We start from the raw sequence: 19969 nt of genomic DNA, 5'->3' as shown, positions 1-19969 counted from the left end.
CTGTCTTTTCCAGGTTAAGAAATTGGAGTTATTCAATTTTTCAGAGACTAGCTGACCGAGAAAGCTTGAGGACAGACATGACTGTCCATAAGAGGAATCCATGAAAACCTGGACTGACACTTAGGTATATCACAGCAGAGGACTCAGCTAACAGAGTTTTAGGTATATCACAGCCGAGGTCTCGGCTGACAGGGCACTCGGCTGACACTTAGGTATAGATCAACAGAGATGGGAGATACAACAGTTCCAGAACCCACGAAAACACCTGTTTTAGAATTACGAACAGAGTTTTAGGTATATCACAGCCGAGGTCTCGGCTGACAGGGCACTCGGCGTGAATACTTCCAGAAAGGGTCGATTTCCAGAACCCACAAAGCAGCAGTTTCAGAATCACGAACTCAGAGATATATATTTCAGAATCACGAACTCAGAAAATTTTTTCACACAGCAGAAATACTTCCAGAACCCACGAAACAACAGTTTCAGAATCACGAACTCAGAAATATCTTTTTCAGAATCACGAACTCACCGTGAATACTTCCAGAAAGGGTCGATTTCCAGAACCCACGAAGCAACAGTTTCAGAATCACGAACTCAGATATATATATTTCAGAATCACGAACTCATCGTGAATATTTCTAGAGAGGATCGATTTAAAATCACGAACTCACCGTGAAAAGCTTTCAGAAAGGATCGACTGTCACCGTGAAACAGTCACCGTGAAAAGTATCTGTCTTTTACCTTGAAATCGAGCCACCGTGAAACGAAAGCAGTTCTTCAGGCACAGTCGTCACACTGCTCTGATACCATGAAAGAAAGGAGCCTTCGATCTTCACCTTGCCTCTCACAGAGAAAGAGAGAGAGAGAGAGAGAGAGAGAGAGAGAGAGAGAGAGAGAGAGAGAGAGAGAGAGAGGTTTTTAGAGAAAGGGGTTCAGTCGATAATCGGCTGACCCTATCATTCTATTTAATGTATTAAGTAAAGTAAAAACTAGGGTACGAAAATACCCCTTTGAACATGTTAATATACATATACACCAATTGGGTCTGGACCCGATCCAATATATAAATGGATCGGGTCAGACATATACACCGTGATGACTTCTTTTCAAAGGTGCCATAAGCGCCATCAACATAGCATTTCTCAGAACATGGCTTGACTCGAAGCCCACAGTTTCATTTAAGTATTGAGTGAGGGTGTATGCACCTGCATCCCACGTACCAAGCCATCTTATATATATTCTTACGTACGCCCATAGTGAAGTCACATGGACTTCACCCAAAGTATCGGCTGTCATAAGCCTAGTTAGTACCAGCATGGGTCTTGACCCCGCACCAACGACAGTGGTACAATACTACCACCGATGCAGTGGTTGTGGTAACCCCTATGGTTGACAACAACATAGTAGCATGCGCCACTGTTCGTTTCAACACTGCAGCCTCGTAAGACAAGCACATCCACAAGTGTCGGCAGTGCAGTTGTGGCAGTGGGTTAGGGTTTGCTGCCCCACCAGAAGGGTCCCAAACCTGGTCAGACTCAGCGACTCATGTCGGTCTCAACCAGGTTCATTTGACAGACAACAGCAGCCAAGCCACGATTGGAACCAAATCAGGCCCCAGCCGAGCGTTGGGTGCCCTACAATGCCAGCAACCATTGGTCTCGACAGCAGGTAATGAGACCGACTAGGTGCAGGCCCAGCGTGCTCAACCCGCACGCTGGCACCAGTAATTCCTAGTAGCCGCGGTGGATCGCTGCCGCCGCCAGACTGGACCCAAACCCAACACTGAGTATTGGGGTCCCACTGTTCAGTCAGTCGGATAGGCCCTGTGTGCTCTGTCCCACGCGCAGGGTCCTCACTGGATGCCTGTTCGGTGAGGAACTACTACCGGGTCATACTTGGACACTCACACATGGTGTCCCGATTCATGCCATGCCTATACGGTATGGAATTCAAACAATCCGATCCCAGCAAAAACTGTGCTTTTAGGCACCTAGGGATTTGACACCCAACAACCCGTATCATAACCATGGTAACCATGGTTGTACCTTTATCTATGCAACCCATTACCCCATTCCCATGATCCTCATCGCGTTGTACACATATGCTTGCTAATAACTGTCATTTTCATTGGAGGCTATCAGACATATATGAACCCATCTGCCCTTGGTGATAATCCACCAACCAATAAAGCCTCTTGTACAAGAAACATCTCCGTAAGATCAAGTAGCAAGAGGTATCCAAGTCTAAATAAAAATCTGCCCTTTCTAGATATGATATGCTAAATTGATGGATTTGTTTTCAGGTTTCCGTAACACAACCAATGAGAATCCAAATAAATTTTAGATGTAAACTTACATCTAAATGAAACTAATAGTTACTTGAATCCAGATCTATATAATCTTGAGTCCAAGTCCATATCTGATGATGCTACATCTGATCATGTTGAATTTGGCAATACCTATATTTGAACCCAGACTTGACCATTTACATCATCAATGCAAGAGAGTATAGAATTTTCATGCCATGTACAAAACACTAAAGTGTAACCTCTAGCAATGGTCCTCATGATGTCATAGGAAACAAGGTGGGGTAAGAGGCGTATGCCATGGAGAAAAGATCTTTCCTAACAAGAACAATTAAAATGATTGAAAAGTATGAGAGGAACAAACAAATACTCGTGTGAATTATAATGGATCAAAAGAATAAGTATAGGTTTTCCAAAATGACCTTTTCTTGATCCTTATTCTTTGATCCTGATTTTTACTTTGTTTCCTACTCTACCTTTTTTTTTTTTTCAGAATTGAGGCTGGCAGCGCTCACGATTCTCTACATGGTACTCAGGAATTTCAACTCTACAAGCCTCTGTTTTTATACCAATGATAAAGAATGGCCCATTAGGCTCTTACAACCGTTTTTCTTGAGGTGACTCGGTCCACCCCTTGAGCCACCTAACTATCCTGCCGCGAGCCCAAGTCGACGGTGTAGACTCAATACATTGTGGTAGTGCTGCAGCATAGTTGCACTACAGGCCATCGACCACTACATACAACATAAGACTCCTTACCTGGTTGGAGCTTCTTGCCGGCGATAATGGTGGTTCTCTTTCCTTCACGTTGGAGCCCACTTCGTCACAAGGGAGAAGACCGTCTCGTTCAGCTATGGAGGTCGACCACCACGGTGGGAGAGAAGGAGAAAGAGGAAGAACACGTAGAGAGAGAGAGAGAGAGAGAGAGAGAGAGAGAGAGAGAGAGAGAGAGAGAGAGAGAGAGAGAGAGAGAGAGAGAGGTTCAGTCGTTTTCCCCCCTTTTCACCCAATTTAATTTACTTCCCTACTTAGGAAAATTTTGATTTTCAAAAACCTAACCTCCAGCCCACGTTTTTAGTGGGCTGCATGAAATTTCCAAAACTGCCCCCTTTCTCTCTTTAGAAAAATCTTTTCCAAGGTTGCTTTATGGGTACCCATCATCCCATTTTGTGGGATTCCACTACAAATGTGGAAAAAGGTGAAGTAAGGGATATCCACAACCTCTTTCACATTTTTTTTTCTTTTTTTTTTAAACAAGCAAAAAGATTTAGTTAACTAGTGCAAAAAGGACTCTGTGCACAGGGGGTTTTGAACCAGGGTATTCCACCAAAGGGGCAACGAATCCCACCACTTGTGCTATATTGTTTTTCGTTGCAAAGTGTGTGTATTAAATTATATTTAACTCTTTCAATTTTGTTCCGGATTGAATGCAAAAAGGTAAGGTTGTTCATTTCCACGTGGGCGCACAATGGGTTTTGAACTTGGGTTGCGACTCCACACACCCGTGCGTCCTACCACAACACCACACCATCACTTGGTGTTTACTTTTACAAAGAAATTCCTTTTATGTCTTATTAAGACGTTATCCCCCCCGTTGGTGGATCTTACCCGTTACGTATGTGGATATTTGCTTTCGGTTGTTCCAACCTTTCGTTCTCTCTCTTTAACTGTGCTTCGGATCCCACACTATCATCTCGGAACCATTGGATTTTCCCGTTTTGCCCCATGAACCGAATCAGATTATCGGATCTCATTATGGTCCGGATCCAAGTACCACTTTCAAGTGTTTGTTACCAATTTCGTTCTAGAAACCCCAAATTATCAAAATTATATTGCATAGCATAAAATCTTACTATTTCACATAAATGCTTCACTTTTATTAATTTAGAATTCCATAAATTTCACGGGTTTTACAGGATGATTGTTGAAGTCTATGTCACAGACTTACACTGGTATGCCAATTCACCCCTCGTATATGTATCAACATGGACAGGTATGGGAATGGGTGCATGGTCTGCACCTGGTGTGGTCTGGATTGGGTCAGGTTTTTTCTGAGGCCGACCCGATCCATGTTACCCAATATTTTTTTTTGGTTTCCTTTGACTCAGGTCAAAGGTGGGACCAAACCCACCCTTCATTTCTTCATTTTATGTAACGGCTAGGAAGAATCCTTGCAGCAGCAGCAACAACAGAGAGATGTTGCATTCCTCCTCCTTCTCTAGAGAAAGGGAGGGAGGGTGGTGGTGGTTTTTGTACCTGCCCCCCTGCCTCTTTTTTTTTTGTTAAGAAAGAGAAGTGCCCCCCTTCTCCTTTTATTTAAAGAATGTATGGGTTGGGTTTGGATTTTAGTCCATTCCAAACCCATATGTTATATATATATATATATATATATATTATCACTGTCACCAATATTTTGAAAATATCGTGATATTATCAGCTATTTCAAGGTAGCCGATAATATTGGGAATATATCGCAATATTTTCAAAATATCGCTAGAAACAAAATATCGCAATATTATCTCGATGTTTTTTTGAGAAAAATTCTTTTTTTTTTAAGTTTGCAATTCCAATTTTTTTGTTTCTTTTATATTCTAAAACCTTTAAAACATGTTTCTTTATATTTTTGAAAGAAAAATAATGCAAAACTTATTATTTTCTTAGTTTTTTTGTTATTTATATTTTTCAATTTTTTAAACTCTCGAGATTTATAAACTTTTGAAAATCTCTCCGAGAAATACCCTCGCTGAGAAATTACCTTTAACTATACATGTGACTATGATATATATATATATATATATATATATATATATATATATATATATATATATATATATATAGGGAAGACAGTCCAACTAAAGGAAGATCCAAAATCTACAACCGATTGATGATCGATGACGTTCCTTCTCTAACGATCGAGCTTTTCATCAAACTTTACATATTAGACTTTTATCATTCATTTAGTAAGCAACATATTTATATTATGAATTTTTGATATTTAAATGCGTTTTTGAAAGCGCTAAAAATCAATGGCCCACAATACTTTGTATTGTAAAGTATTAAATGCATTGTGAGCCATCAACTTTTCACATTTCGAAAAACATGTCTAGATGTCGTGAAGTCTTTGCGTAAAGCATATTTCTTACTAAATAGATTATAAAGAACAAATATATCAGCTATGATCTATGAAACACTCAAATATTGGAGAAGGGGAGCCGTCTGATCGTCATTGGTTGTAGATTCTGGACCTTCCTTTGGTTGGACGGTTCCCCCTCCCTATATATATATATATATATACCCATAGTTTTAGAAATTGCCGTGTCATACTCTCATACCCGTACCAGGACCTGCACCTGTACCTATGTGATGGGTTGAAGTATAATCTGTCCTATGCATGCCTCAATCTATTGCTTTTGTAACAAATCCATTTATATTTCTTTGCATGCATGAGCGCAAACCTTCTGTTTCTGCTATACTACATCCTCTAAAACTTTTTCTGTATCTCTTTTTGTAATGAGAATGAGGGGTTGTAAAAGGCTTCCTCCTATAACAAAAATTTCCGTTTTGGATGAGAGCAGGAAAAAGGGGTGGGGACAAGTTGTAGCAGGCCTTAATTGACTGAGTCAGCCTAAAAGTTGCAGTTAGTGGGGGAGAGAAATAAGCAACAAATCGTTTCAAAAACTTATGAATGATGATTAAACATTTATATCAAATTAGAGGGTGAAAAAATCAAATCTTTGCAACCTAGAAAGATCTAGATGGCACCAAGTATTTGAGAATATTGTTGTGGTAGCCAAACTAATTATTGTTTGACTTGTGTTAAACTGCAGTCCTACTCCATTTAAGAGTATAAATGATGCAGATGATGTCTAATATGAATTGGAAGTTTGGAACTGCTTGATGGTAAGTCATTCAAAAGTCTGCTTCAAGGAACTTCTGGAAGCTGCTTTTTATAGGGTGCTTGCTAATTGGAATTAGTATGCAACTTAGACTCTTGCTAGTTGTAATCAGAATACAACTTGGACTCTTCTCACTCCTTGGTGGATCAAATCAGCATCACATATAAACAACTTCCATGGGGTTGTAGAAGTTGTTGGCTATACTTATTAGGGGTCCAAACAGGCTTCTGGAGGGTGTTATGAAGAGGGAAAGATAAATCAATGGAGCATAACATTTTTCTCTTTTATATAGATAAAGTATGAACAACTTCCATGGGGCCGTAGAAGTCTTTTGCTAACTTGTGAAGAGTCCAAACAGGTTTCTAGACAGTGTTATTAGGTGAGAAGATAAATCAGAGGAGATATGCTTAGGGCATTACATCATGGTTATAATGTGTACAAGGGCCTTCTCTGGTCTTTAATCAAGTTCAGAACTTTATCCAAATGTTGTTATGTCTGATCAATCAGAATTTCCTATAACTTAGGATGGTGTAAGCATTTATGTATTTTTCTCACCTCTTTTCTCCATTTCATTAAATAATATGGGAAAAATCAACCCTGCATGCTGATATTGGTTATCATGTGTTGACACATGCATACCCTTGTTTATATAGATCCAAATCCAAATGTTTGATCTAGCCGTACAGATGTGTTTAACATAGTTTATTTATTATATTAGAATGTTTATTTTGTCTAATGCACCACAAAATTTGATTACAAATCAAAGGCTCAGAATTCATTATGGTTGTTTTACAAATGGTATAAAACGTCATGTTGAAGTCAACTTTAATGCATGAAAATAGTAAATTGGGCATTCTAAACATGATTCAAAGCTTAAATTTTGATTTGATGTAAATCAAGTGTGTAACACCCTAACTTATGGTGGTTCAGTACCACGATAGAAGCTCTCTCTCTCTCTCTATATATATATATATGTGTGTGTGTGTGTGTGTGTGTGGATATACAAGGTAATGTGAATATCCATGCTACAAACTATACATGCTGCATACGAGTTGGCATTTCCATCACTTTTTTCACACATCTGACCCTGCAGATGTGTTCAGTACGATCCATTTGCTAGGAATCGACAGTTGGATCGAGTTTTTCCAATGAAAAATACATATTTGCGAAAATTTTGACCATTGATTCTCAAACCCTATAAAAGCTTATCCATGTGTCATTATTGGATGATCCAAGAGTTGATTCCAATAAATCTAGCATGTGGATCACATCTGTATGATCATATTAATAAAATTGAAAAGGCCTATGAAAATCCCAGTTTGTATGGGAGCATGGAGATGCTCATTATATATATTTGCTGTAACTGTTTGTGTGTACAATCTAGTTGGGATCTAATAATGCAAGTTGTTTTGACTCAATATGATGTCATAAATGTGTCCAACATGCTCGATTTAGTAGGAATCGACTCTTGGATTGTGCTTTTTCAATATTTTTTTTTGTGTAGGAAACATTTGATGTATTTACGGCCATTGATTTTTTAATCGCCTGAAGAACCTGCTTCAATGTTAGAATCCAATGATTCAAATGCTGGTCCCCACTAAACAGAGCAAGTAGATCACATCCATGGGTTCAGAATTACCAAAAAGAAATTAAAAAAATGGATTTGATAAATCGTTTGTACATAGAAATGATTCATGCACATGCACACACAGATACGCGTACATGAAATATGGGCAGAGTATGCTTTTTTTGTTAATTACACTGCAAAACCGCATCTGGGATTGGAGACTTGGCCACGTTGATCTTAGCCTTCCGTAGCTATGGTGGCTGTCTCTGCTGCATAAGACTCCATGGGCACCCCCTCGACCCCCTGGGAGCCTCCTGCTTTGCCTTGCAAAAGGGGGTGCCCATATAGGGACTTGAACTCAGAGTAGGGTTAGAGTATGCTTGTTATGCTTTTATATTTGGGCCGCTATTCCATTTGAATTCACATTCTACTTCTACTGAATGCGTATATGTTTCTGGCTCGTTTCATATATTTAACAAACTATTGCATGGATTGCAGAAAGATCAGTTTAAGGAGAGAGTGGAAGAACAGTGTTTGGTAGCTAACGGGGACACTAGTATGTCTTGTTTATATTTGTTAGTAGTTTCAATGTACTCTGGCTCTCTTTCATATAAACTCTTTCTTTCACTTTGTTTTCTCTCAAGGTTTGCATGGGCAACATGCTGCAAAGAGGCCTAATCTCTCCAAACAGTTGCCTGATACTTCTGCAGAGACCATAACTCCAGTGACCGGTTCTGTACCCTCTCCTGCTGCTTCACAAATGAGTAATATTGTCAACTCAAATAAACTCATAAGGACGACTACTAATCATGATCCAAGTAGAAAAAGCAAAGTCTTAAAGGTATGTCTTTGGGGTTCAGTTTTTTATGTAAAATTTTACTAGTGTGTTTGGTAATTAATAAAAGTTTTCTGTTTTTCTATTGATTTTGTTCATTGAATCATAAAGTGATTTAAGCATGAATTATGTTGCATGTGAATGTCTTTTGGGTTCACTTTTTTATGTAAATTGTTACTAGTGTGTTTGGTAATTAATACAAGTTTTCTGTTTTTCTATTGCTTTTGTTCATTGAATCATAAAGTGATTTAAGAATGAATTGTGTTGCATGTGAACATTATTTCTAAATCTTGTTCTTTGTAAGAGTTATTGTTTTTGAGTTTGCATATTTTGAATTCTTGATGTCAAATTCATTGTCAGCTGTCAGATGCTCCATCTACAAATGGATAATACTTTGATGTCAATGTATACAAGTTGAAGGAGCAATACTCAACCAATTTCTTGGTCTATCAACCAAGAGCTATGTCACATGGGTGCGGGGGTGCGGCACTTTCTAAAACCTTGGGTGCGGCAAAATATATATATATATATATAAATAGATAGATAGATAGATAGAGAGAGAGAGAGAGAGAGAGAGAGAGAGAGAGAGAGAGAGAGAGAGAGAGAGAGAGAGAGAGAGAGAAGGGGGGTCCGGGTCCCTGGCGGGGGGTTATAGGGGTCCCGCCCCCCCCCCCCCCCCCAAGATTTTTTTTTTAGAATTCCGCAGCCCATTTCATAGGGCAATTTAAAAAAAAATCCAAAAAATGGACCAAAATGACCCTGGGTGCGTTGACCGCACTGGGTGCGTTGACCGCACTGGGTGCGTTGACCGCACTGGGTGCGTTGACCGCACTGGGTGCGTTGACCGCACCGGGTGCGGCACCTGTCTGGCCGAATCCCTGTGACATAGACCAAGAGGTTTGGTATTATTTCATTCTTTTCAGTCATGTTTTACTCACATGATTCCATTTCAATTTCTTTCCTTCACTAAAATCTAAGTACAGCAAGCAGCATTTCTGCTTATTGGTTTTGCTAGTATTTTCAATGGTGATGCTTATTTTGTTTCATGTTATTCTTTGTACTTTAATTTTAGCCTGATCTCTGACTCTACTTGTGTGGCATCTATGCCACATAGGTGTGGGTGCAAATGTGAAGCAAGCAACATGGCAACTTTAAAAAAATCGGGTGTGTGGCTGCATATATATCATAGTTTCCTGTATTGTTAAAGGTAATTTCTCGGCGAGGGTATTTCTCGGGGAGATTTTCAAATGTTGATAAATCTCGGGAATATCTCAGGAGTTTAAAAAATTGAAAAAAATATAAATAAAAACAAAAAAGCTAAGAAAATAATAAGTTTTGCATTATTTTTCTTCCAAAAATATAAAGAAACATGTTTAAAAGGTTTTGAAATATAAAAGAAACAAAAAAATAGGAAATGCAAACTTAAAAAAAAAAGAGTTTTTTGTGGATCATGTGGGAATGGATTATCATTTTGGAGTTAGAGGTTCAGAAATCAAACGATGATTTATAGGTGAAGAAGCTCCAATAGCAGATATATTCGGTAAACTGCAATGAAATAAAGGAGCACATACATGCAAAGTTGCACATGTTTCAGAGGTTAGTGGGTGATATATAGTCCTATGTTACTAGAGGATGTCAATTATATAATATATGTTTGATATTATACATGTCTGTATTCTTTTCTGTCCTCAATTGTGTCCTTGTACTTATACTTTTGAAGTCGTAGTTATGTAACATGCAATAATCTATAGCTTTATGAACTTAATAGATGGTTAGGTCACACTATCATAACTGAGGCATTTTGGGTTCGTATCATACAGTGGATTTTCCCCCAACTTGCCCATAAAAAAAGGGTAAAAAGCTGGAAAAAGGACTAACAAAGCCAAGTGTGAATGCACTATTCACCTGTATTGTCGTTAAATGTTATCAAGATGATGATGTTTGCAAGTAATGAAATAACTAATAAGCATGAACCTAATAAAGCACACAAAGAAAGCCTTAAGTTGAATGGTTCCTTGTACTGTGTGTGTATTCTTTTATTATAGTCTTCATTTCTAACATTTGGTTATTAAGCAAGTTGCCCTTATATTTATTATTTTACATGCACCCTCTCTCTCTTTCTCTCTCCACACATTCCTATGTATAGTTTAATCGAATTTAGGGAATGCACTGTCATTATTGTTTCCATTTCCTGTATTAAGAGCACTTGTGTCTGCTTAGTGATGTTAACTTTGTTCTGTGTAGTTGTCTGCTGTGCACAATGGGTCAGGGGTGCCATGGACGCTCTTTGAAGATCAGGTTGCCATCTTGTGTGAAAATTGTTACTTCTATGTTGGATGAATTTAAACTAAACAGTTGCTGATAACTATGAATTGTATGCTGCAGGCACTTGTTGTTCTTGTGCATGATATGGGTCCAAACTGGGAACTAGTAAGCGATGCTATAAATAGTACCTTGCAGTTGAAGGTGAAGCTAAATTTATTTATTTTATCTTCCTAGGCATAGTATTTTCTCTTGCTGAATATGTACCAAACCATGTTACAGATTTTTGTTGTAGTTGTTCATGTTTTTTCGTTGAAGTGTTGAACTGTGCAAGATACTGACACTCTTTTATACATTATGCACAAATTCATTCCTTTAGTGTATATTCCGGAAACCTAAGGAATGCAAGGAGCAGCACAAGGCATTAATGGACAAGAATCATGGGGATGGAGCTGATAGTGCAGAGCATTCTGGATCTTCTCAGCCATATCCATCTACCTTACCAGGAATTCCAAAGGCATCTTTTGCTACCTTTTCATCTTAATTTTGGCTACATCAAGTTCTTAGTTTTTGGTTCTTTTCTCTTGTTCAAAGCTGGTTTGGTGATTGATGTAATGTATTACGTGATTGATGTAATGTATTACATGAAAGCTTAATTTTGTTTTCTGGTTGTTTTATGCTTTTGATCAGGGCAGTGCCAGACAGTTGTTTAAACGCTTGCAGGAACCAATGGAAGATGACATACTAAAAGCTCATTTTGAGAAAATCATCTTGATTGGACAAAAGAAACATTTCCATAAGGAAAAGGTGGGTGACATTTGTCTATTGGCTGCTTTCTGGAATGATTCATTCGTCCTGCTTTGTTCTACTTTTTGGATGTAAGCCAATTGCATATGCTCTCATGAACTTTCAAATTTGTTTTGCAAAAGTTTTATCTGAGGACTCTCTCCCATTTTTGTTAATTTTGTCATTAATTGTTGATTCGCACCTGTTGTATTGTTTAAATCTTTGTTGTTAGTTTGCCTTTAATTCAAGTGTTCAAGAAATATAGATCGTTTTTTGTCTTTTGGGATAAAACATATTTTATTGTTATCTGGAACATGTTAAGGCTGCACGGAAGGTTACATAAATTGGGTTGAATCAATCTGATTCAGATCATCAACCTGTTTCATCCAGAAAGCTCGTCAAAGAGCATAGCCAGCACAATTATTCAATATAGTTTGAAATGTTTGAGGTCTTTACTGTTGGCATTTAAGTTATTATGATGTAGGTGCTTATTTCTCTGCTGTTTTGTCATTGATCCAGAAGATCTTAGTCAAATATAATTTTCATTTTGTATAAACAAAATCCTTAATCGTTAGGTGGAATGCTCTGTGAGAATTAGACAGTCGCATTAATCAGATTTGATCAATCTGACAACTGATCCATCTTGCCTGATAAGGGACTAATTCATGTGGAAGGCTTGTAAAATAAGATGACAATGGATTTGTCCTTTTCATAACAAACCAGATTATCCTATTTAGCAAAATGTTTGATAACTTATATGCATCAGGTCAACTGTTGGCATATTTTTTATGTTTTTATATTGTTATATTTTGGTTTAGAGTTTTACATATGTTTCATATTTTTAAATTTTCCTTTGTCTTTACTTTAAATTTATCATGAGATCTTCCTAGGTGAGGTGATATGTGTAATGAAAGAGATCAATTCCAACAAAAGTCACTTATGAACTTGTAAGAAGACACTTCAATCAAGCATTACACTTAATTGAATAAGCAAAAACACCCACACAAGGGTCAAAAATGATTCTTATTGAATAAGAAACCTCACTCTAGAGGGATAATACAACCCAAGGCCTTGAGGCAATTTATAGAGAAAGAGCCACATGGGAGCAGCCCAATATGGCTGTTGGGATGCTCCCAACGGTCATATTTATGACTGTTGGGAGCAGCTCCAACAGCTATATTGGAGCTGCCCCAAACAACCCAAAAATCGAAAAAGGTAAAAAGGTAAAAAATACCGAAAATAAAGGTAAAAAAGGAAAAAGATGGCTGACGCCAATTACAGTGAAAAGACCGAAATACCCTTGCTGGGTATTTCGGTTTACAAGCATGTATATATATATAGATATATATTTGAATATAAGTATATACTGTAACACCCCCCACCCCCCCTTCAAACTCATGGTGGCACAACCGAGAGTTTGCCAAGAAGGAAGTGGAATCTGGGAGATGAAAGCGCTTTGGTGAAGAAATATGCTAGTTGTTACTCGGACGGAACGTAGGGCAATGTGATGGTCTTCCTCATAAATTCTTCACAAACGTAGTGACAATCCATTTCAATATGTTTGGTCCTCTCATGAAATGTATGATTGCTTGCAATATATACAGTGCTCTTGTTGTCACAACATAATTTTGATGGTTCCACAATATGAACTCCCATATCTTCGAGAAGTTGCCTCAACCAAACCAACTCAGATGTGGTTGTTGCCATGGCACGATACTCAGCTTCCGTGGAAGAGAGAGACACCTTTTGCTACTTTTTGCATTGCCATAAAATCAAAGGATCACCTACAAAAACACAAGAACCAAGGTTTAAATTCAATTTTGGTACTATTCAAATATTTGGTATGTAAAAATTTGGTTGATTTTTAAAAATTCCAAGACTTTTGATTTTCAAGGATGTTTCATCGGCAATTGAAACATAAGAATCTTTTGAGTTAGTATGACATTCAGATAATATGGACTCATTTGGAGTCATATGAAATGAGGCACCAAAGTCAAGTATCCATGAAGTCTTACTAGGGTCCCCGTTTGTAGATTACGGCCGTTCCTGAGAAAGAAGAAGTTCGACCTTTAAGCATTGGTTGTAGTGCCTCCATTAGTTGAGCCAAAGATAGCAAACCGATACATTTGGAGTCATCATCTTCATGGCCTTCAACCAAATCAACTCTCTTATCATCTCTATGATCTTTTTTCTTTCTTTTCTATCAAAAAGGCTTGACGTGTCCCGGCTCATAACAATGATAACAAATAAATTTTCCACTCTTTTTGTATTCATGGTCACCCCTCTTCTCATTCCTTTCATAGTTGGAATTTCTTTCACTCTCATTTTTTACAAAATGAGGAGGTTTGTAACTTCTAGAATGATTGTCATGTTTTAACATAGCAAGCACGAATTTTTCGTTTTTTGAAGCGGAAGGCTTTTTCAACCTATTTTCCTCCATAGTTAACTCCTCAAGAGTTTCAACTATGGATGGAACACCTTCTTTATGAAGGAGGGCCAACTTAGTCCCTTCAAATTTGGGTCTAAGCCCGTTGATGAATTGGTAGAAATGCTCCGTTTTAATTTGATTCTCACGGAGTTCTATATCTTGAGGGGACAATGCCATTTTGGCTCAAGAAGAGTCAATTCATCCCAAAAGAGAGAGAGAGAGCATTATAATATTCCCTAATGCTCATCTCTCCTTGGATCATAGTTCTAACCTTATTTTGAACATTACAAATGTGAGCAATATTCTTAAGATTATACATGTCTTTAAGATATTTTCATGCGTCACTAGCGAAATCAAATTTCGCTAAGCTAGAACATTTGTGAATATCAACACTATTGATGAGTCATCCAATGATCTTAGAATGACCCATCTTCCATTCTTTCCATTTCTTTTCGTAGTCACAAACAACTCTAGACATTTCTTCTCCTTGGAGAGCCACTTCTTTTCCATTCTCAATCTTGGTGAGAATGAGTTTTGGTTCTTTTTCGGACCCATCCACCAAACCCTATAGGCCTTTTTCCCAAATTTTGTGCTTGACTATGGATGCCCACATTACATAGTTGGTATCATTTAGGCGTACAAGAATGTTGACCATTACTTCCCTTTCATGCTCCATTCCAATGTAATAAGCGAGAGTAGAGAAGAATGAGAAAAACAAGAGAGAGATAAGAAGGATAATACACAAAAGATGAAGTGGTGCGCTTCCCGATGTAGTGGATAGCGATCCACGATCCTTTTCTTGGTGTTATCACGATCCTCCTTTAGAAAAGATAACCTTATGCCTCACAAGCACCAAAGCTCTGATACCATGTAATGAAAGAGATCAACTCCAACAAAAGTCACTCATGAACTTGTAAGAACACACTTCAATCAAACTTAATTAAATAAGCAAAAACACCCACACAAGAGTCAAGAATGATTGTTGTTGAATAATAAACCTCACTCTAGAGGGATAATACAACCCAAGGCCTTGAGGCCAATTTATAGAGAAAGAGCCACATGGGAGCAGCCCAATATGGCTGTTGGGCTGCTCCCAACGGTCATATTTATGACTGTTGGGAGCAGCTCCAACAGCTATATTGGAGCTGCCCCAAAAAATCCAAAAATCGCAAAAGGTAAAAAATACAGAAAATAAAGGTAAAATAAAAAGGAAAAAAAAGAAAAAAGATGGCTGATGCCAATTACAGTGAAAAGACCGAAATACCCAGCAAGGGTATTTCGGTTTACAAGCATGTATATACTTGTATATATATATATATATGAATATAAGTATATACTTTAACAATATGTACCCTCCTAGATTGGCCTTGAATATAGGGAAGTGAAGGGAAGGGAAGAGGCAAAGTTGGTGATAAGGTAGGGGGTCGGCTAGCTTGGGGGAGAGAGATTAAGGTAGATGGCTTAGTTGGGTTGGTTAAGGTGAGGGGTTAGAGAGGTTTGGGTTTGGTTGAGATGGATAAGTGTGAATCTTAAGTGGTTAGGGCCTAACCACCCAAGCCTAACTCTTTAGAGTAGGGAAAACTCCCCAAGAGATTCACAAGTGAATTCTCTCTCACTTTGCATTAAGAAATCAATTAGAACAAGCATAAAATACATGAGAATGAGCCAGGAGGCTTAGGCTGAACCTTATATTAGGCTACACCCCTCCTAACTACCCTCCATATATGTTGTAATTACATTCATGCCATCCCAGCCTCAAGTAAATACAAAATGACCGCAACACAAGTTGAATTTACTAGACATGCCATGCCGCCCAATGTAGAGCCCAAGTAGGCTAGCCATGTGGGTGCATGTGACCCCCATGTTTGGCCAATGATAATGGCTAGAGAAAAGTGCATGTAACATTCCCACCCCCTTAAATTTTTCCTTGTCCTCAAGGCAACGGTTGTAGGCTCGTAAAGGCCCCTCTCAAAACAACCAAGGAGGTTTCCAAATCTTCCACAGGTCCAGCTGAATCTGAATAATGCCTGCACTCATGGACATAGCTACATGGTTGGATTTAAGATAGCTGCCTTCTCATCGTACTTTGACACTTCTTGGTTGGGTCATGGTTGTTGTTGCAATTCACAAGGTATCTCCATTGAAATAGCAAGGGTGAAGTCAAGATAGGCATATCATCGTTACCTCGTGTGACCGGTATCTCGAACAAGCAAAGCGGCATGAAAAACGTGGAGACACAGAAAATGATCCCCACTGTATGCTCTCAACAAGGTAGCAAAGTGAGTGGAATTCGTAGCTCACAGTCATCAGCTTCTATTCTCAAGCTCTGGTGAAGTAAATTCTGAACATCAGCAGAGGAAATCAACTCAAGTCCGTTCACTGTTTCAGTTGATGAGTGTGTTTGTGGCAGCTGCACTTTGATGACAAGGAATTGGGCTAAACCTATTTGGTGCATGGACATTTCTTGTCCGCAGTTAGTTTTTGTAGCATAGGTCAATACATGGTTGGCATTCTCAGAACTTGGTATCAGATCGGCCAAACCTGACTCGGCGACTCGGGCAAGTCACGGTTTTTATTTAATTTGATAAAAATTTAATAACATATGTTTCATAAATACAAAAACGTTTTTTAAAGAGTATATTCATTTGAAATATGAATTTCTCTCTCTCTCACACACACACACACATATATATATATATTTGACACACCTATAATATATATGTGTATATATATTAAACAAAAGTCTTTAAAAATATTTTAGTATCTTATACGATTTTTTAATATTTTTCCTTTTTCTTAAATATAAACAAAACATTTGATCATCTCAATATCATAATATCTTTTGATTGATGGGTTCTATATTTTTCCTAGTTAATAGAACTTTTTATGGCTACATTATATTTTATATAAGTTTTTCAATATTTTTTCCTAGTTAGAAGAAGCTAGTGTTGGTGCCTAGTGCACTGTGCCTTTATGATAGTACATTAATACTCTTGTTATGTGTATGTGAAAAAAAATAGTCCCATATCGATGGGAAGGGGTGGAAGGCCCATCCAACATGAATTATAAACAGTCCTTCCATCCACCCAACTCTACACATCCTACTTTTGGTAAGGGCCTTAAATGTAGCATTCAAGGCTATGCCTTCAATTTACCATTTTGCCCATTCAAAAGTAAACGGTGTTTTACTTTATGGTTTTGACTTTTTTTTTTAAATTATGGCTATGACTTGGCTGACCCGGCTGACCCGGCCGAGTCAATGCTAGAACTCGTTGACTCGTCCGAGTTTTGGCTGACTTGGCTGTGTCAGTTTATGGTCTCGGCTTAATTTGGTTTAAACCGAGTTCACCTAATTTCTTGACTCTGTTTGTTGCCGATACGAGTTAACTCGGCCGAGTCACGAGTTGACTCGCCGAGTTTTCCAACTATGGGGCTATATATATGTGAACAGGAATGCATCTGCAATTTGGCTTTAGCAGTTTAGCATTTTATCATTAACTCATAAATGTCATCCAATGCTAAATGCTCATTGTAATGAATTCTATTTCTGCAACAGAACAATCGCAGCAACTCCGAGGTTCACAATCCTTTGTGCCAAATTTCCATATCAGCAGTGACAGCTTAAACTTCAAAAATATATGTATTTGGACTGATGTGTAGATACCGATACCAGCTGTCTGCATATCGCTGCACTTAATCCCAAAGAAGAATCAACTCCCATAGTAAAGTTGCTGGTACAGCAGTAATCTTTCAAATTTATGAGTACTTGTGGTACTACTTGAATTCTTGCACCCCACCAGTGTCCATGCTGCAGCAGTATGTGAGAGTAGCCACCACAAAATTCTGTCATTCCTTGGCACCTCCAAATGAAAATTGTAACATTGGTCTGACTGTGGTATCTAACTGATGCGGTTTGTGCACGAAGGTTGTGATAGTGTGACCCTCGCAACCTGAATATGGCCCAGCAACTATGGCAGTAAAACTCCACCCGTGCAATGATATGTTAAATCTGTACATGTGACGTGTTCTTGGACAGAGCAGACACATCACTTGTAACAATCCCAACTCATACCCATGAAAAAATGGTAATTTTTTTTTTATACAAGTGCGTAAACATTATCAGAGATCCGGTAATATACTGCTAACCCGAGAAAACTACGAATCTCTAAAACGTTTTGAGGCTGCTTCCAGCCTAGCACTGCTTCAACCTTCGCTGGATCAACTGACACTCCGTCCTTGGATATCACGTGACCTAGAAACATAACTTGCTCAAGCAAAAACTTGCACTTGGAGAACTTGTCATACAGATGATGCTCACGAAGTATACTCAGAACGATACACAAATGTTCTCGATGCTGCTCAGGACTCTCTGAGTAGATCAAGATGTCGTCAATAAACACGATCACAAATGTATCCACAAATGGACGAAAAATCCGGTTCATCAAATCCATGAATGCAGCTAGTGCATTTGTGAGGCCAAAAAGCATCACCACGAACTCGTATAAACCATACCTCGTTCGAAAAGCTGTCTTCGTAATATCTTTCTCTCTAATACGAAGCTGATGATAACCCGATCTGAGGTCAATCTTCGAGAAAATCCTCGCTCTTTGCAACTGATCGAAAAGGTCTTCGATCCTAGGTAACGGGTATTTGTTCTTAATCGTTGGTTGGTTGAGCATCCTGTAGTAAATGCACAACCTCAAAGATCCGTCTTTTTTCTTTACAAACAACACTGATGCACTGGGCCGGATAAAACCTTTTTCCAAAAGTTCTTCCAACTGCCGCTTCAACACCTCAAGCTCTGCCGGAGCCATACGATATGGTGCCTTGGAAATAGGAGTAGTTTCAGGCAACAACTCGATACAAAATTCAATCTCTCGCTTTGGAGGTAAACCGAGCAATTCCTCTGGGAACTCCCGAACCACGTCCAAGTCTTCGATCGGAACTAACTCAGGCTCAACTGAGGTGATACTGACCAGAAACGCAGTACCCCCGTTCCGTAAATACTTTCGGGCTTTAAAAGCAAAAATCAAATGGCTATCTTGCAATGGTCGAGAAAACTTGATCTCCAAAACAGGTTGATCAGGCTGAAAAAGAACAACCTTGCCTTCTCGACAGAAAACTTGTGCATGATACTCAAATAACCAATCCATGCCTAGAATGATGTCAAACTCAGTCATGTCTAGTAGGATTACGTCAGCTGACAAGTTCTGCCCTGCCATTGACACCCCAATGCTCAGAATATAAGAATCACAAAATGACTGATCACCCCAATGCGCGATGCGGATGCTCAATGGTCAAAAATTCTTGCTTCTCTTAGCTTTGATACCAAGTTGTAATGCCCCAAAATTTTAAACTTGTAAACCTTTCAGAAAACAGACAAGAGACTAAAAAAATCTCTTTATTTCGGAGATGATTTATGAAATCAGCAGAAGACTATTATTTTGTTAATTTCAGAAAGGCAAGCTGAGAACTTTGGGCGCGTTAGCTAAAAGAACCAAAGCACACAACCCATGCTACTTGCAAACACTTGAAAAAACTACTTTCATTTAAAAAGTTCTCCAAATAGTACAAAATTCGGATATCCCAAGGAAAATCCATTACAAAACCCCAAACGTCTAAGACGCGAGCTAAGAGCAGGACGAAGAAAGTCTTGGAACCATCTTGCCATCGCCCGTGGTGTACCTAATCATCACCTGTACCCATAGAATGAGTTAGTTTCGCGAAAAACTAATAGGTGCACAAGAGAGACTACACAGTTTAAATCAGATATGCAGTTAAACAGGTAAGTAGTGCAAGCGAATAAGTAGTGCTAGCGAGTAAGTAGTGCAAGAGAGTCTCACGACCCAACAATCAGTGTGAACAAACTTTATGTTTCGATATTACTGGC

The 19969-nt window shown here is 38.5% G+C and overlaps 1 protein-coding gene across 2 annotated transcripts in view; it reads left to right on the top strand.

The window, feature by feature from the left end:
• The window catches only part of LOC149811788 (chromatin modification-related protein EAF1 A-like), a 96896-nt gene that overhangs the window by 21650 nt on the left and 55277 nt on the right, over positions 1–19969 (top strand). For both annotated transcript variants that reach the window (XM_089993731.1, XM_089993732.1), the window contains exons 12-17: positions 8267–8324; positions 8413–8609; positions 10848–10901; positions 10989–11069; positions 11245–11382; positions 11556–11672. In XM_089993731.1, the coding sequence (XP_089849857.1) occupies positions 8267–8324; positions 8413–8609; positions 10848–10901; positions 10989–11069; positions 11245–11382; positions 11556–11672 (645 nt within the window). The remainder of the gene's footprint in view (positions 1–8266; positions 8325–8412; positions 8610–10847; positions 10902–10988; positions 11070–11244; positions 11383–11555; positions 11673–19969) is intronic.

The sequence above is a fragment of the Nuphar pumila genome, chromosome 17 (genome assembly GCF_984573655.1).
Source record: "Nuphar pumila chromosome 17, dmNupPumi1.hap1.1, whole genome shotgun sequence".
Classification (NCBI taxonomy): Eukaryota; Viridiplantae; Streptophyta; class Magnoliopsida; order Nymphaeales; family Nymphaeaceae; genus Nuphar; species Nuphar pumila.
The sequence above is the reverse complement of the archived record's forward strand: the minus strand, read 5'-3'. Positions and strand labels throughout refer to the sequence as shown.